This window comes from Carassius carassius, chromosome 44 (assembly GCF_963082965.1).
Source record: "Carassius carassius chromosome 44, fCarCar2.1, whole genome shotgun sequence".
Classification (NCBI taxonomy): Eukaryota; Metazoa; Chordata; class Actinopteri; order Cypriniformes; family Cyprinidae; genus Carassius; species Carassius carassius.
In genome coordinates this window covers 8,461,781-8,480,990 of record NC_081798.1, presented here as the reverse complement: position 1 = coordinate 8,480,990, position 19,210 = coordinate 8,461,781, and the positions used below count along the sequence as shown (strand labels likewise).

At 35.3% G+C, this 19,210-nt stretch overlaps 2 protein-coding genes across 3 annotated transcripts; one reads left to right on the top strand and one right to left on the bottom strand.

The window, feature by feature from the left end:
• The first annotated feature begins 388 nt into the window (after nt 1–388).
• On the top strand, nt 389–3,390 carry LOC132126368 (uncharacterized). The gene is made up of 6 exons (XM_059537584.1): nt 389–922; nt 1,506–1,539; nt 1,838–1,941; nt 2,106–2,204; nt 2,288–2,334; nt 2,493–3,390. Exons 1-6 carry the CDS (start codon nt 859–861, stop codon nt 2,748–2,750), a joined length of 606 nt encoding a protein of 201 aa, XP_059393567.1. The 5' UTR covers nt 389–858; the 3' UTR covers nt 2,751–3,390.
• A 1,450-nt stretch (nt 3,391–4,840) lies between these two features.
• On the bottom strand, nt 4,841–17,258 carry LOC132126522 (uncharacterized). 2 transcript variants are annotated; one of them, XM_059537798.1, is made up of 7 exons: nt 16,949–17,257; nt 13,544–13,657; nt 13,118–13,180; nt 9,605–9,775; nt 8,398–8,587; nt 6,913–7,743; nt 4,841–6,642 (listed from the first exon to the last, which is right to left on the bottom strand). In XM_059537798.1, the coding sequence occupies exons 1-7, from the start codon at nt 16,979–16,981 to the stop codon at nt 6,410–6,412; spliced, it is 1,635 nt and encodes a 544-aa protein (XP_059393781.1). In that variant the 5' UTR covers nt 16,982–17,257; the 3' UTR covers nt 4,841–6,409. The 2 variants fall into 2 exon arrangements, with proteins under 2 accessions (XP_059393781.1, XP_059393782.1); XM_059537799.1 differs by having other exon boundaries at nt 6,471–6,661; nt 16,949–17,258.
• Between the last annotated feature and the right edge of the window lie 1,952 nt (nt 17,259–19,210).

Here is a 19,210-nt window from a genome sequence, read left to right as displayed (position 1 = left end):
CTCTTTGAAGTGTGTATCTGTGTGTGTTATAGTTTGTGTCTATGTGTGTGCTTGAGCTAATGAACTGAGTTTGAAAAGATACACAAATGTCTTCAGAACGTGTGATCTCATTAAAAGTACCCATGATTTAAACACACACACACACACACACACACACACACACACACAAAACGTGTATTGGTTTCTAATTGCTAATTGTTTTCTTACAGAAACATATTTTTCCTATTCTTTGTGAAATCATGGAATAGTTCATAAGCTTTAGCAAAATGCTGTAATTATAACTGTGAAGACACATTTTTCTAGTAATGAATCAAAATGTTTTGTCAGACAACTGAACAAGAAGACTTTATTAGATAACATTTAAATGGTAAGGTGAAAATGTTATGTAATATGAATCATAATCTTTTTTTTTCGTGGCTGTGTGCTTCCGGTTCATACTTGCTGAAGGCAAACCTAACATGGTTTTAAAAAAAATAGTTCTCAGGCTTATTGACCTTTTAGCATGGTAAACTCTCGCACTTACAACCAAAATGAACTGTTCACCATTGAAATATACTGTATGATTTTACAGATTCTTCTGTGTTTTAAAATTGATTTAAAAAAATAGAGCTGGTTCGAAATTTCATATAACATTCAGAACGTGGCTTTCAAAAAAGTTGCTGTATCTTCAGTGTTATACCTTATTTAAGACTGGTGACGTTTAACCACAACTTTCCACCGACTGTAGATAATCACTGAGCATTTCCGTGGTTGTGCCTTTAAGGGGAGACTTGATCAGCACTTTGATAAAAATATTAAAGATCATTATAAGAAGGGATTCGAAAATCGAACTAATTTTTGTGAGTTTCTGAAGGCATCATGTGGATAATACGCCCTTTGTTTCTTATTACTCTTTGTATGTTTCTCTTCAGTGTGCTGGCAGGTAATTATTTACATTTTTTACAGGTTTAATTACATTTTTTACTTCAAAATACATTATGATGATTGTTCATATCCAGAAATGTAGACTATATTTTTTATATAAAAACATATAATAATAATAATAATAATAATAATAATAATAAAATGTACGATTAAGGGTTTAAAATAATATTCTTAAAGAAAATGTGCATTGTGTAAAATACAAAATTAATTTTTGCTTATTTAAAAACTGTTATATATACTGTATAAAACAACAGTTAACCAATTTTTTTGTAAATTTAAATAAAATAAAACCAAGAAATTAGAGATTAATTTATTGAGGCAAATGGATGTATGAATCAAAAAAGCATCAAGATTGGAAACACATGTGACAGAGAATGATATACTATGAACAAATACTGTACAATATATTGATGTAAATAATGCTTGAAATGAATTTGACATGAAATTTGTAACTACATACACAGTTTTCGGAAATTAATATGGAATATTGAAACTAAATATAGAAAAAAGCACACATTTGTATAGATGATCACCTGTATCAGTTTGTTTTAATGCAAATTAAAAGTTTTTTTTTTTTTCAGATAACAACAATAAAAATCCAGGAAGCACACCTTGGTAAATCTATAATTCTCTATTTTCTCTATAAGGTTTTGTTTTTTATTTTTATTACTGAAATATCACTTGAATCTATCATATCTAATTCTGTATGTGAACTATGCAACAAGTATTTAGTGGATTCACAATATAACACATTTAAAATCTTTCATTTAGCCTTCGAGTTATAGTACTTGTATTTTCTTCCATGAGAAGTGATCGAGTTGGTTGTAATGCCTTAAAACTCTTCTTCTCCCCACTACGTAATTTAATCTTGTGATGATTCCAGATATCAACATTTATTTCTGCATTGTTTTAGTGAATATCTTCAACCGCTGATGTACGGCATCATTTGTTTCCTCGCTGTCATAATTCTCATTCTCCTGATACTTCTGTTTAAAATGTTCATCGCGATGCAAAGTGGTGAGTGCACCACAGTGCTATGTTTAATTGCTTATTTATTCCTTATTATCAAACTAAATGACAAGTGCTTGTTAGTATTATGATGAAGTCTCTTTTTTTATTCATAAGATGTAGCTTTGGTATATGTGTGATTATTATAATTTGTTGTTGTTGTTTGAACTCAGCCATTAAAAGAGTCACTATCCACACAACCAGCGATACGAGAGAATCAACTGCTTTGTGTCAGAACAATGAATTATGTGTCTCCCCTATTTCAGGCGATGGTAAAAAACACACATTTTGCTATAAGTCATACTCTTCGTCCACTGAGGTTTTCACACTAAATTCTTCCCTTGTCAACAATTAGGTGCAGCTAATTCATCCTCTACTAGTTCTGGGACTCCTGACGGCTCGGTAAGTCATTTGAAAACCATTGACTTCTTCCTCACGCATCTGAAAGCCATCATTATGTATTCCAGATGACTTACGCACCATTTAAAGAATGTTACAATTCTTCATTGCCATTTTTTGTTTCATAAGGGGTTTTGTTTTTGTGTGTTTTTGGATGAAAGCTGTCAGATCTTTCCACTACCTCTCAACGGTACACAAGCCTTGAAGACCGTCGAAAGACTTCTGACTACATAAATGTTTCAGAAACTACTTCCCTTGGACTTAAAATGGTTAAAGCCTATGGGAATGTTAGTGAGTCCCAACAGAAAAGGGTGAAAAGAGAAGGCCAGATGAACGGTGATGACGGTACGACAAGTTTGAGCAGTGATGATTCTGGTCTAAATTACTCCAAGGTTGTCTTTACTAAGACAGAGAAGTAAATGTAATTAATAGCTTCATAAAAATGGGCTTAAAAGGATCAGTCTCTCAGAAATGAAAATTATATCATCATTTACTCAACCTCACTTTGTTTCCTCCTTCTGTGGAACAAAAAAATATATATTTGGAAGAATGCTTTCACCCATACAATTAAAAAGTCACTGGGGTTTAAAATAACATTTCATTTACATAGACAAAGATATATACAAATCTTATTTTAAGTCAGTCTTGCAAGTTTGGAACAACATGGGGGTCAGTAAATAATCAGGTGAATTTTCCATTTAATTTTCTTTAAGGTTCAATTAAAAATACTGATTTAGTTGATTTTATATGAAAACGTAAAAAAAAAAAAAAAGGGTTCCCATGAACAGAAGTAATGGGATGCATTTTTATTTTTCCAATGCATTTTTGGGTGTGCATTTTAGTGCATTTTTCAGATCATAAAACAACACCACATCCTGACAGGAAGGAACCAGACATGCATCTGTGAAAGTCTTACAGCAATAAATAACTACTCTAAATGTGCAGTCATCAAATGCTGTACTGTGATAACAAACATGCCCCTTTTCAACATCGACACTTTATGCTTTTCCACCACCAAGCATCCCTTTTCTTTTAGGGCCTGAGGGAAACCATTAAAAACTCACATGATGTAATGCAAAATCTCTCAGGAACATTGTTATAAAAGGATCATTTTAAAATATAACTTATCCCAGATGTGTCCCAGTACCATAACGTTTAATATTTGATATTTACAGGTTTAATATGTTAGATTTATGTCACATCAAAATGGCGATATTATGGTAAATCCCATCAACTTGCATTGCCAGTGTCCCACCACTTGGTGGTATCAACAGCTCTGCATGTGTTACTGGTGATGTAGTAAACATTATGAAAAGTCTTTTAGAATGTGAACTTTGTGTAAAGATCCGGTTTCATTTGTTGCACATTTCTACATGAGCCAATTCCAAGAGCACACTGAAACAAATTCTGTGTTAACTGTTGGTAGTTGAGGAGATTCCCCCCTTCTATGTAAAGCACTTTGAGTGCCCAGAAAAGTGCTACATAAATGTAAGGAATTGTTATATCATTTTAAGGCCAATCCTAACCACACATTGCAATATCTGATCACCACAGACTCTGAAAATAACCCAAAGGGACTATAAAAGTCACCGTCTTTATTCAGATAAGACACAGATGTTTAAATAATTAAAGGAGACATCCAAGTTCCAAGAAACACTTCTATTTTGAGTTAGCATTTGAATTGAATTCATTACAAATTAGTTGTGTTTTGCGGCGCTCCTTTCAGGTACTGCACAGAGACTGCTTTAAATTCAACTTCCAGAATGGAATAATTGTAGTTCAGTTAACTTAAAGTGCATGTTTTTGCAAATCTTGTGTCATAGAAGCTTTGCAACAAACATGCCGCCTGCCTGTGGTTCTGTTTGAGATTGAATTACAGTTCATTTCATAACAGATGCTGAAGTTGAAGAGTGTTCCATCTTTAGTGGCAGGGCAAAAAAAGAAATGCTTTTGCATTGCTCACATCCGACTAATAATGGCCTTTGATCTGTCTGGTTCTGTTTAAATACTCAGCTGCGAGCACATCACGCTGTTAGTCCAAGATAGATAGTTCTTAATGAATTCAGAATGAAACCAACCCTTTTTCTTTATATAAAAAAGTGTCATTGTCACATAATCAAACATATAATTTAAAAAGTGTTATTTCGCAGGCAGTAAAAAGAAATTGACTATTGCACAATGCAAGGCAATGATACAGGGAGGATTCCAGTCATTTTTTGGCACATCCACAGGGGTTTGGCCTGTGAAATTTGGTGGTTTGGTTAAACAACAGCATTCTGTTTTCAGGAATCCCCACTTAAAATCTATTCTCCTAAACCGTATCATAAAAATGTTAATTCAAAATTCTGACATTTAAACTCATGCTTTGCACAAAGAAGTGTACTTAGTGGTAATCTATCCATTGCTAATAAGCCAGTGTAATCGAATTAGGTTGTAAAACTTAAATAACTAATGACAGAAAGGGAAAAACAAAGAACAGTGGTTGTAAGCTGTCATTAAAATGTCTTAATAGCTCTGTTTGATGTTGAAGTCTTTAGTATGTAAACAGTATCACAATCACTTCATGATCAAAAAAAAAAAAAAAAAAAACCTGGAATGTGTTTAATTTCTTGTGTGCAATGAACATTTAACCACTGAAACCGTACACCAATAAATTGCTCTTGCCTTATTACCACACTGTTTAAGACCTTTTATGGTGGATTTCAGTTTAAACACTGCTTACTCATTTTTATAGTAATGGGAATAAAAAGGAACTGATGTCAAACTGATATCTAACTGACATACACGCTATTGGTCACGTAAAAACTTCAAATAGCAAGTGAGTGTCCTTTACAGTTTTTATTCCCAGCATGACACATCATTTAAATGCCTTTATGCCTAAAAGTAACCCAAAAATTAAAGTTTGTCTTCACTTACTCAACCTCACATTGTTCAAAAGCCATATGACTTTGTTTTTTCTGCGAAGCACAAAAGGAAATCTTGTCTCAGTTGCTTTTTTTCACAAAATTAGGCCACATGTGGATGAAAAAGCACCATGAAACCATTATTTAACAGGTCCTTACAATGGTATATGATTTGGAAACACAAGGGTGTGTAAATAACAACAGTATTTTTCTTTTCTTTTTTTCCCAAACTAATTCTTTGCACATACTTCTGCCCTGACATTTATTATTTTATTAAAGTCACATGTTAGAGGATAGAGAAGCAGCATGTGACACGAAAGCAATAAAATAACACACATCTGAGTCAAGACAGGGATGTGAAATGAAAAAAAAAAATTAACCTGAAATAAACTAACCAACTAACACAAGATTGTTTTATTGTAAATGGATAGTTTTAATGATATTGTTTATTTTGACTGTGCTCCGGTGTTCCACAAAGCACCCATCTGTTTCACTCATTTGTTTATTGGTACTGAACAAAATACATTGTTATTAGATTCCTTTTAACAATATGAGCCAAGCAAAACATTAGATTAGTTATTTGCTTCTGACATAAAGACAACACTAGAATGCGGCTACATTCCACCTGCCCTGTATATACTGTAGGCTATATATTCATTTATTTATTTACACTCCATATATATTTCTGTTTGAATACGAGTACAATCTTAAACTGGCATGAAAGAAAAAGAACTCTCTTCTCTTTTTTTAAGAATTATTGTTATTTTTTCCATTCAACATTACATGGTAATTTTGCCAAGTTAAAATGTACAAAGAGAAGATGAATGTGTCAAATCTAGTTTGTGTAAGAATGCTTAAAATATTTTCATATTTTCCTATGGACCATCTGCCAGATCAAGTCTTTCCTGTTCTAGTTTTTAAAAATGTATTATAATTCCATATACATAATGAGAAAAAGCAACCTGCTGATATTTTGTCTCCCAAATTATCGTTTGTTTGGAATAAATAATGAACTCTAACACATATTGGAAACATTAAAGAATGTTGATTTTTCTGTTTGAACAAGATCACTTGGGACACCCTGCTGAAAAGACCACCAGAGATAGTAACAAGCATATGTTTCGGCTTCTGGGCACAGCATGTTTCTCTCCAGACCAGCACTGACCTATGTCATTCTAAGCGGGTCTTCTCAGCAGAGCGAGAATGACTTGTGAGACACTTACTTTTTGCTGTCTGTAAAACAGGACAGTTACGAGCAGAAGTCCACCACACGCTAATGAAATAATGAGCACAGTGCCAAAAGAAATTATTGTACTGCTGGATTGTTCTGTGGCAGGGTTCTCCTGTGTTTCTCGGTCTGGATGGGTTTGGTCCTTCATTGCCTGCCTATCCTCCTGGGATCTGCTGTCTTTGAACACCAAAGGCATCTTTGGTGAATCATCACAGAATTAAAAACACATGACTGACGCGACCTTGAATGCATTCTTCTACTTGAGAAACACTTTTGATGTCTGCCACACTTAAATACAATATAAATCTTAGATGGAAAGCATTTAATAGAGTGTTATTTAAAAACTGACAAAGGCAGAGAGTAATATATCTAAAATTAAAAAGAAAATGGAAACCGTAAATAATAAATGACAAAACATTAATAAAAAATAAAATCTGAGTTCCTCACCTTTTCTGAGCTTCGCCTTATGGATGGTTCTCATGAAATTCCTTGGCACCCTCACAGGACTTTGGGTGTGTGTTTGGAAATTTTCAGGAGGGCTGTGGAAATGACCTGGCTGTTCAACAAGGGCACTCAGGCCGTCTGATGAATGCGCAGCTGCTTTCAAAGAAGACAGAACTGTGGCTGTGACTGGTGCAATGTGTTTACTCAGTTGAAGCATTTGGAAAGGCTTGTTTTTTATCTCTGTGCTCTTTATATCTTTGTATGCTGGTTGAGATGTTGTAGTAACTGAGTTCTGTGATAATTTTACATAGGAACTGGAAGGTCCTTTTTGGCTTTTGGAATCTAAAGACCTTTTGGCAAGTGAAAGCGGCGTGCTCTTCTCCACATCGCCTTGCGTGTTATCGCTTGTGCTTTTTTGATAGGGGCCAGAGGTGGTTGTCTCAACACTTGAGTCAGTTCTGTTTGGAAATACTTCCTGAAAATGAGTAAATGAAGGGAAAAGATCTGCTGATGGCACATGGTCTGTTTCTGAATTCGAAGCTCCTTCATGAAAAGCTGGAGTGCTACGAAAGAGGGAGTTGGATGAATGTCCTTGTGTTGATCTCCATGTGGCAGGTGTTCCTAGATTTAGTGTTTGGTGTTTGGTTACAGGGACAGCAGATATGGATTGTTTAGTTCTTTCATTACCAGCCTTCAAGGTTTCCACAAGTGAAAAGGATGTTCTTTGTGGGGATTGAGTAGATTCCGGGTAAATATTCCAGTGGCTTGTGGATGCAGATGACTTAGTTGATCTAACACTCACAGCTGGACAAATACAGGGGCAATCGGAGACACCTAGAGGAAATGTAATGGACATTTTGATACACAACTAAAGCAAGATAAGCTGGTACTTTGCTAATGAGGTTCAGTTTGAGAGCCTTTTTCGTCTGTGTTGTGTGTTCCAGATCATCTTACTGATTTTGTGTTTGAATTTGATCAAAAACACTGATTCATAAAAAAAAAAAAGGAATTGTTTTTGAATCATTTCTGGATCACTTACTGACCACTAACCACTGATTAATTCAAGAATGAAACACCACTATGGTGTGTTGCTCGGAGGTGCTCAATGATTCTACAGTACAGTACTACAGTACAGCTTCATTACAAACGTTTTCACAAGTTGTGCAAAAAAAGTAACTGGCAATATTGTGTCTAAAATGTCAGTTACTCTGGTTTAAAGGGGTTATTCACTGCTAGCAAGATGGGATTTTAATAAAACTTGTCTATCTGCAATAAAAATGCATTTTTTTTCTTTAGAAATTAGAGAAAATGGCCTATAGATATTACATTTTGCTAGAACATTGTTCAGTTTTACTACCAACATTGGTTACAATGCAAAACTAGTTAAAACTGGCAAACTTGTTCTTTAAATTCTTGTTAACTGTTGCATAAAAGCTTTCGCAGTGAGAACGAATTAGTCATTTCAGATGATTGCTGGACTTGTGCTACCTGCTGTTTGGCTGAGAGGTTCAGTGGTGGATTCTGGGTAATCTTCTGTGTACTCCTCCACACAGTTCCAGTCCACAGGCTTGTTGCTCTGAATCATCAGACCCATATAGATGCGAATCACTTCCTCAACTTTCTCCAAAGCAGCCCTGGGCACAGTCATGTGGGTTCTTGTGAACCTCTTTGGGCTATCCTGTTGGGTATAAACAATTATTATTATTTTTTTTTTTTTTTGAAGAATTAGGCTGAATCCTAACAACTAGGAAGGCTTATGGGAGGCTACAAGAGTCATTGTAAAGTTATTTTAATGCAAATATTTTCATTCAAGCAGACCATTTAATAACATATCCATTGCCTTTTGAGGTTAAGTCAATTTATAATAATATAATTTTGGGAAACTTTCCAGGATATATAAAAGTAGCTATGTGATATACACTTGTTTTCCCTGTGTGCATCCTGCCAAAGACAACAAACTGTCTGACTTTGTTTTAAAAATAGAGTAGACAAAGACATATGATGCACCATGGCATTTATCTCTGATTTAATTAGGACTGCAACTGGAAAGGTTTCCTCTGGAATTTTTTTAAAGAAATACTGTAGCAGAAAACATCTCTGTGGCTGATACAGAATACATTATAAGCATGTGGTACAATTAACTTCATGTTGGCAGAGGTTGACTTAAACTAATAGCAACTCTGAAATCCTTTTTCCAAAAATTGGCAAGAATTAAACATTTAATCAAACATTTTAACAAAACAGTCCAGCACTAATGTAAGAAAATCTATTTTAGTAAAAACCATTGTTGCCAAAACCACTAGCTACTGTCCAAGACCTTTGGTTTCTTGCCTTTTTCCTCTTGAAACTTTATACATCTCAAATGTATGTACTAAGCAGCCAGATGTTTTGCTATTAAAACACATTAAATTAAAAATTAAAAATTAAATTTATGCATTTAGCAGAAGCTTTTTTTCCAAAGCGACTTACAGTGCATTCAGGCTATCAATTTTTACCTATCATGTGCTCCCAGGGAATCAAACCACCAACCTTGCGCTTGATACGGCAATGCTCTACCAATTGAGCTACAGGATCACTAACATATTAACATATGAAATGTACAAAAGTAAAAGACAAAAATCTTCTTCCATGATATTTATAATTAGTAGACAATTTTAGGCACCACTGCTCTCAAAGAGAATATAGTTGGACTTACCTCAATCTCCTCATTGATTGGAGGGATGCATCTCTGGGAGTAAATGTTGTAGATCAAGTTCTTCAGTGAATTAGTATAACGGTAATTGTCCGAGTCCTTAGCATATCTGAACTGGGTGTTGAGTAGCTCCAGTATGTGTGGGAACGCTGCTTTAACATAACACACAACACTCTGGAACACACAAACATATGACAACCACAATGAACATTTGATATTATCACACACACTGAAGTTTCTTTTAGACTACATTTTGTGACTTTTTAATCCCATTGTAATACTGGCTTTCCAATTGACAGTGCTTGCAAATTTCATGCTTCATATCAAACCTGCCCTTTCATAGAGCTTGCACTTCATTTGAATGCTGATGGGGTGTCTCAATTCTCTACAGAAGGGTACATGTACACATGGCCAGCAGGACTTTTTCTTTCTTACAAATGTACAAGTCATTCACTAAAATAAATGGTCCTTTCATTGTCTTAAATTGTCTTTACCTAACAGCAGTTGCTCTATGGATCCTCTGCAGTAAATGGGTGCCATGAATGAGAGTCCAAACAGCTGGTTAAAACATCACAATAATCCAATCCATCAGTTCGTCTTGAGAAGTGAAAAGTTGCTTGTTTGTTAGAAACAAATCCACCATGATTTTTTTTCTACTTCCGATCAAACTACCAATCCATAATCCATAATAACAATTCCTCTAGCTATGGATGGGCTCGTATGTCAGCCAAGTTTAAAAAAAACAACGTCTTGATGGAATTGTTTCTTACTTCTTTTTTATTATTTTTTTAATCAGCTGTTTGTTCTCTCATTCTTATGGCACATATTTACTGCAGAGGATCCATTAGATGTAAAGCTACATTTCTTCAAATTTGTTCACAAGAAGAAAGAAACTCATCTTTATCTTGGGTGGCCTGAGGTTGAATGTCTTTTCAGTAAATTGTTATTTGTGGATAAATTGTGGATTTGTGGGTGTTTTTTGACTGACATTTCATGCAAAGGATTTCCCGTCTAGTATTTAAGTCGAGTGGAACTATTATCCATACAAACATTTAGTAGTTTCACACAAATAGCAGGGAAAGTCCCCTCAGAGATAAGTGATTTGGTCAAGCACACAATTACAGTAGAATTATTGCTTGCTTGCCTAGCCTGAAATCTTTAAATTGTCACTTCATCTGTTACCACCACTCTCACAGAGAGATTCAAGATGCATTCTTCAAATATAAGGGACATCTGGCGTATATATGAACAACTCTTGCTGAATTGCAGGGATCCCAAAACACAGCTGTGTCCAGAGGAGTCTTCAAGCTGTGATCTTTCAAACTCTTAACTTGACTGATGACCTTGTAAATTTCCAAAAGCACGTTTCGACAGTTTCGCTGTTTTTGTTCTGCCAGTGGTCTCCTTTGGTAAACGTTTCCTCTTCACACTTCACACGCATCGTGCTGAGAGTTTGAAAGCCTTTAAAAACAGACTCTCTTTGACCTCAACAATCAGTAAAAACTACTTAATTTGATTACGCACTAATTCCTAGTGCTAAAGAATGTGATTAACTTCAAACTTATGTTAAAACACCGGCAATGTAAATAAGGCATGACATTTTCACACTAATAAGAGGTGATACTTTTACGTGTTATTTTAAGGGTTTGTGTCATCCAAAAAATGAAACCGCAATAAAAAAGGTTTTAAATAATTGCCAGCTTCTTTATAAAAGTACTGAGAGGCTTAAAAAAATATTGGCCAAGTTTAAAAAACCTGAGCCTCTTTGCCTTAACAGTAAAATTAACCAGACTCGTTGTAATAAACTATTACGTTAAAGTTATTATAAGTGTGCAGCCATCTCACACCTCCACCAAAAATTCCCTTGGCCATGTTAAGAATCTGGGGCCCTGAACAATGCATTCAAAACTATTTGGAGCTCTGGACCAGTGAGCAAGTAGACTTTTCTGAGACAGTCCAGTGAGACCCTGTCTGGCTTATCCAGTCCCAGTTAGCTTTCAGTGCTGGAGAGACTTTACGCAAAATAATTTTTATACAGAACTAACCCACTAAATAATATAACAACAGACACAATATACACATGATGTCAACACTATAATCATGACATGACTCAGCATGTGTGCAGTTTATCAGATCAAACTTAGTAAATATGAGTAAAAATATCACTTATAATAAAATGTCCAAACAAGCAGCCTTTGCTGAAGCAATGAAACCAACCGTAATGACCCACAGGACCCACATTAGACCGAGAACAAACAGCTGCAGCGACCACAGCCACCAAATGCCAAAACAAACCCCAACACATACACGAAAAAAAAAATGCATAAATAAAATAAATTGACTAATTAGATACACTGCTGTTCAAAAGTTTGAGGTGTGGGTAAGATTTTTGAAAGAAGCCTCTAAAAATCATACTAATGTGCAGATTTTCTGCTTAAGAAACATTTCTTATTATTATCAATGTTGAAAACCGTTTTTTTTTTTTTTGTGGAAAAATAAGTTAAGACAAACAGAATTTAAATGAAATAATAATATATGTCTTTATGAATAAATTCTTACTGAATAAAAAGAAGAAGAAAGAAAACGTATTTACCCCAAACCTTTGACCTTTGGTAGTGTATATAACTGTATTTATTAAAGAACATCTGAAAAGGAATACAGAAAGAAGGGATGAAGGAACAAAACAAAACAAAGAAGCAACCACAGTTACTTGTTAACCAAAAAATGGCAAACTTCATGCATTCATACTAGTAGGTGGCTGTTTAAAATGCAAAACCAATGGGATTAAGTGGCTAGTGAAAAACCAAATGCAATTGGAAATGTCAGCCAAATTCATTTTAAACCTACACTTGCAATCTTCCCTATACACTTTGAAAGTATGTAAGAAGAAGAAAAAAATGGTGATCACCAAGAGACAACACATGATTCATGAGTTCTGACCCACTGGGACTGTACAGTCACACAGGGCAAAAGTCTCTTTTTAATAGACCCTCAAAGCTGTTTATTTATTTTTCTAAGGAGGTTGTTGTAGTAATCCCAAATCCCTCATACTGCAGCTGAGCTGCTGAGAGACCACATAATAGTGACCTCCAGGATCATTTCTCTAAAGAACTGAGCTTCTGCTTGTGCAAACTGTTCAGTCATGTTCCAAAAATTCATGGAGTTCTAGTGCAACTGCATCGGCTGTCATGAAAAACAGGGTCACAAGGTAACAATATATGCACCTATTTAAGCTATTTATATGCATGTATGTATATATAGTTATAATGACTGTTGAATTGCTTAAATATCTTAAATTTGCATCAATAGTTTTGCTGCCTCTCTGTTGTAAAACATGATATTATGAAACATCTGTTTCAGATCAATAACCGCTTTAGTGGCTTGGTAGGAGGATCTGTTATACCAGAATGTCAACAACCATATCAGAGTCTTTCATATTCTGTTCATAACTGTAGAAAAACCCATAGGAAAGCTGGTAATGCATACATGAAAAAAGTGAAAATGTGCATACTTTACCAGGTTCTGTTGCTCAGTGAAGATGTAGGTAATTGAACAACCATTTTGCAATTGGTTCTTCATCTGCAAAGAATTCCATGTGAAAAATCAGTGTTTGCCATATGTTAAGCTCATATAGCAACATCAGAATCAGTTATAAATAGGGAGTTTAAAAGAGACCAGGCTTTCGTGCAATTTTTTCCTATTTGATGGCATTTAGACTATCAGCTCTATTTAGTTTGCTGCCATTCATTTAGAAAGATTGAATGCCAAAATACTTCTGAATTCAGTATTAAATTTCACTAGTAGCACTCAAACTATCCAAACCATTTATGCGTGTGTAAACATTACAGACAGCTGTGGGATTTTATAACAATGCGTAATACTTTTCTGTGTAATTTTATAATACAAGTACATTTTGTTCAGTCAACAAGCAGCGTATCTTACCAGACGTCTTAAATTCAAGAGGTGGTCCTGGGTGACAGAGTGCTTACATGGGCCTGGCACACCAGCATACACCAAGTGAAAGCCCAGGATAAGGAAGAAGCACAGATGCCTTACCTACAAGCACCAAACGATTGTGAGTTTTAATTACCATAGATAGACCAAGTAGATTTTTATTAGAGCTGGGCAACCATTAATTGTGATTAATCACATTCAAAACAAAAGTATTTCTTTGTATAATATATGTGTGTGTGTACCGTGTATATTTTTGAGGTCATGTCAAGACATTTACTTGGATCCCATTCAAAGCGGAAACTTAGATATTATCTAAGTTTCTGCTTTGAGTGTGGAGCCAAACAGCAACCTTCCGGTCTCTCTTAAACTGCAGTTCATCGACTGGCCACTAGAGACAGTCTCCAAAAGGGAGTCAATCCCATAGACCCCCCATGTTAGAGTGCCCAACTTTACTGCAGGAAAAAAATGTTTACAACCTGGTAGTGGTTTTGGTCTATATAGCTAATTTAGCTAACTCTGAGGGGGTGCATTAAAAAAAAAACTCATCAGTTTAAATTATATCAAGACTTGGGGTTCTGCATATGGCCACTTTAGTGACAGGTTTAAGCAACCAGGCAACTCAGCTCAACCCACATCCCACCTCTTTGCCCATTTCTGATTTTTCAGGAGTAATGTGCTGCCAAGATGGTGACGGCTCTGGCCGCTTTGGGATTAAAAAAATGCTCTTCAGAAACCTACGGGTGAAATCACAGACATCCATGTTTTATACAGTCTATGATGGAGCCATAGACTATTGAGGAGCACCCAGAAGTATAAAGGGGCACCTATAATGCAAATGTGAAGAAGCCAGTTTTTTATTTATTTTTTATTCAGGAGCCAATTGTTTGTTCAGCATGTGTGAGACATGATTAAGAGCTTGACCTAATGTTTTAGGATGTATGTGACTTAGTGTCGTAGGTTTCTAACTGCTTATTTGTTATGTGTCTGGGAGAGGAGCATGTGCGTTCAGTGTTCAAGGGTGCTGAATGCACTCATTGTGGAAATTTTTTATTGAAAAAGCTCAGTGTATCATCCCTTGTGCCTGTCCCTATTTTCAAGGGATGTGAGACAGCAACTAGCAAAATTATAACAAACAGCATGATGTCATAATTTTTTTCCAGCTTACATGTTGCTTTGAACATATCCAAAGCTACTTAATATTATATCAACAACAGTGACAATCTCCTTGGAGCAACCTGGTGTTGAAAGGGGGAAGATGTTGAGGGGAAAGGAATGTAACCTCAGTAACTCCCCAATGCCTAAATCACTCCAACCTGGGTTTAACCTGAAAACCTTATGTTTATAATTCATATTCATTGCATTTTTTGATCCTCTGAACTATGCAACACAACAAGGACTTCATGTAATGTTACAATATTATATACTACGATTAATAAAGCCATAATGTGGTCATAAGTACTGCCTTACCTCTCAGATCACAAAAGCTAATTTCATAAATCTCTGGTGTGAACACACACTGAAACTATAAAACTGTTTATGATGTTGGCAAGATCAGTAAAACAAGAAATGGATGACTAGATCGTTGCTCAAAAAGTTATCGAAGCTTGTCTCCACAGGAGAGCTAAATGGATGCATAGTTGTGTGTATAGCAGATGTGATGCTTCACATCAACCTCTTAAAGTTTGATAAAAGCAAGACAGAATGTTAAAGAAAGTGACATGACATTCAGCCAAGTATGGTGACCCATACTCAGAATTCATGCTCTGCATTTAACACATCCAAAGTGCACACACAGAGCAGTGAACACACACACACACACACACACACTGTGAACACACACCCAGAGCACTGGGCAGCCATTTATGCTGCAGCACCCAGGGAGCAGTTGGGGGTTCAATGCCTTGCTCAAGGGCACCTAAGTCATGGTATTGAGGGTGGAGAGAGCACTGTACATGCACTCCCCCACCTACAATTCCTGCCAGCCCGAGACTCAAACTCACAACCTTTCGATTGCAAGTCCAACTCTCTAACCATTAGGCCACGACTTCCCTTAACAACATTTGGACAAAACCTCACAAGCTGCTTCAGCTCTGGCCTTTCAGAGACAGATAAAAAAGTGCATAACAAGGCTCATTTAAGACAAGTAACTGCAAACAGTTTGTCTCTGATTAAATTCAACTGGCTTTATAGATGTCAGGATGACAAGCAAATTTAGCAAAAATCACCAAAGAAATTTACAATGAACTTCAGTCAATCTGTCGCCATTTGATGCTTGTCAGATATGTAGATACTTTTATGGGTTTTATTATTATAGTTTTTTTTTTTTAAGATTTTTGGGGAACAGTACATTTTACAAAAAAATTATTATTAATAATAATAATATAATATTGCATTTTTCTAATGTAATGTTTATTCAGTGTGTTACTTGCTATCATAATATCTACATCCATAATAAACGAATATCCACTAGGTGTTGAAAATGAGTATATGAATACTGTACTGTACTAGTGTATATATATATATATATATATAAATATTTGTTTTTCTTCAGGGTATTGAAAATAAATAAACATCCTATTAAACATATCATTCAAATTTAAAGTCCACATTTAGAAATGTTATTAAACAAAACAAAATAATTTAATGCCATACACTATTTATTTATTTATTTATTTATTTATTAATTAATTTATTTATTTATTTATTTATCAATCAAAGCAATAAAACAGCTTTGATAACAAAACTGTAAAAACAAAACAAAAAACAACTGAAATAGTTTTTTCTGCCATGTATCTGGAAGTCATGGATTCTATTTTCTTTTTATTCTAAGAAGAATAAAGACCCCATAAAGTGAAATTTTCCACTACTTGATCTTATGTTCCTTATTACCTGATGTACTTTATGTGTGAGACCAAAAAAATAAAAAAGGGAATAACTCAGTAATCGACAATATAGCCAGATTAACTAACAGCGTTTTTTTTTTTTTTTTTTTCAGCAGAGAACAGCCAACTGAAGCAATGAAATTTCACAGTCCACAGTTTTCTTCTGCATGTTCCATGTTGCCCACAGTTTTGGTTTGGCTTTCTTACACTGAAATAGTTTGATGGTCATAAATCAAGAAATCTATGGGAAAAGGTTCAACAAGAAAGGAAAACAGTGTTCTCAAGTTTCACAAGAGGGAGATCAAATTAAGGCTCTTCAGAGATCATATCTGACATTAAACAAACCTCATTCTACACATCAATCTAACGTTTTCTATTAATCACGCAGAAGCAGAAATTTAAACGGGATTTAAAAAGAAAATTGATGGAACTTCAATTTTCAAAATGACACAAACATTCACTTCAGCACTTTCCTTAAACAACAAGCCTAAAAGGAGAGCAGCAGACTTACCTTGGCTTTGTGGGCTTTTATGTGTGTGTTCATCTGGCTGACCTGAGCAAATAGAAAGCAATGAAGTCCACATGTAGATTCATTGGATTAGTCTTTTTGTTTTGCGTTTGATCCTAATGAAGATAGTGTCTGCTTCTTCAAAGATCTCTGTGGGCTTCAAGCGTCGACATATTGATGGCTCTTGAAACGTGAAACAGTTGAGGCGTACCACCTTGAGAGGGTGAATGTTTCTGCTTGAGGTCTATGGTGGACCAATAAAGTAAGTTGTGGTAAAGACCTCCTCCTTCTCTTCTCCCACAGTTGAGCTTATAAAAAAAAGACCTCTCTCACTTTTTCTTCACTCAGATCATTCCAACATCCTTTCATTTTATTGATGAAGGAAGTTTTAGCTCCCTCCAAAACAAAATAAGAACTATCAAAAGTTTGAGCATAAGTTTAAAATCCAGTGGGGATGCCAAGTCATCTGCACATTCTACAAGTTGTAATGATTTTAAATGCTATGTTTCCATACATTTCTTGTGAAATATGTATTTGAAGGTATGATTCAGCCCCTAGAAAAATCATAATTTACTCCTCTTCAGATCCTATACGACTTGCTTTTGTTTGTGATGTCTCAACTTGTGCAATGAGTTTTCTAAAGGCATTCAACAGATTTGCAGATTTGAGTTTCGTTGAGGAACAGGCTGAAACTCTTTCCCTCCACAATCTTTATAAGGCTCATTCACGTTCATATATGATATTCAGTATGCAGTTTGACGTCAAAGATACCAAATAGCATTGCCTCCCATGCATCTTATGACAGCTGAATGCTTTACAAGCCTTTTAGGTCTTTAGGTCTTAGCCTACTGCACTGAAAACTCTAATAAGTTGACTGAACTAAATTGATTGAGTAAACTTGTTGCCTCAATTTATTTGAGTAATGGAGTCTCCCAAAACTTACATATTTAATTTTATTTAACTTGACGGTTTTGTAGACTGTACCTAAATCACTCAGAGGTTTAAATGTTGATACTTGATTAATTTGAAGTCACCATTGTGGTGGAAAATGTTTGGTTTAGTTGGGATCTTGGTCCAGTTGCTGCTGGGTTGGTGTATTTTAAAATGCTGTTTTTGTGGTGAAAAAGACAGATTTAAATGAGCTCTGGTGTTATCAGATGTTTTTTGTTGCTGTGAATCAAGTATCAACATTTAAACCTCTGTTAATTCTCAATAAGAGCTTCTCTAGATGTCTGACAGAAATAAAGTCACAGAACCTTGTAAGGAGGATCTGTGGACGTCTATATCGGACGTACAGAAGACATAAAAAACATTTAAAAAAAGACGTCATAAAAACATTCTGTCTCCTCAGTGGACGTCTTTTCAACGTCTGCAAAGACATAAAAAGATGTCCACTGTACGTAACTTTGCCCAATGGATTAGGTTGATGTTAAAATACGCAAACATAGTAATTTTTTGTTAAGTTTACTCAAAAAGCGCTTGCGATAAGTTGCCTTATTTTTTTAAGTTGACACAACTTTTTTTTTACAGTGCAGTATAGGGTTTACTGTATTTTCATAAATATTGTGACATTTTGTCAAAAGGTCAAAGTTTAAATATGCTGTTATTTGTTTTACTTCAGTGTGCAAAAAGTGTACGGTCAATAATAAGAACATCATTTTCAGTTAAATTTACATGTTGAGTTAACTTAAATATATAAGTACACTTTAAATTAATACCAAGTTAAGTGAACATAATCGTTTAAGTACATTAAATAAGCACCAAGTTTGGTGAACTGAGTGATTTTGTGGGAAGTCGTGGCCTAATGGTTAGAGAGTCGGACTCCCAATCGAAAGGTTGTGAGTTCGAGTCCCGGGCTGGCAGGAATTGTGGGTGGGGGGAGTGCATGTACAGTTCTCTCTCCACCCTCAATACCACGACTTAGGTGCCCTTGAGCAAGGCATCGAACCCCCAACTGCTCCCCGGGCGCCGCAGCATAAATGGCTGCCCACTGCTCCGGGTGTGTGCTCACAGTGTGTGTGTGTGTGTGTTCACTGCTCTGTGTGTGTGCATTTCGGATGGGTTAAATGCAGAGCACAAATTCTGAGTATGGGTCACCATACTTGGCTGAATGTCACTTCACTTCTTCACTTCTTTAAGTACAATCTACAAAACCGTCAAGTTAAATAAACTTAAATATGTAAGTTTTGGGAGACTCCATTACTCAATTAAACTGAGGCAACGAGTTTACTCAATCAATTTAGTTCAGTCAACTTATTAGGGTTT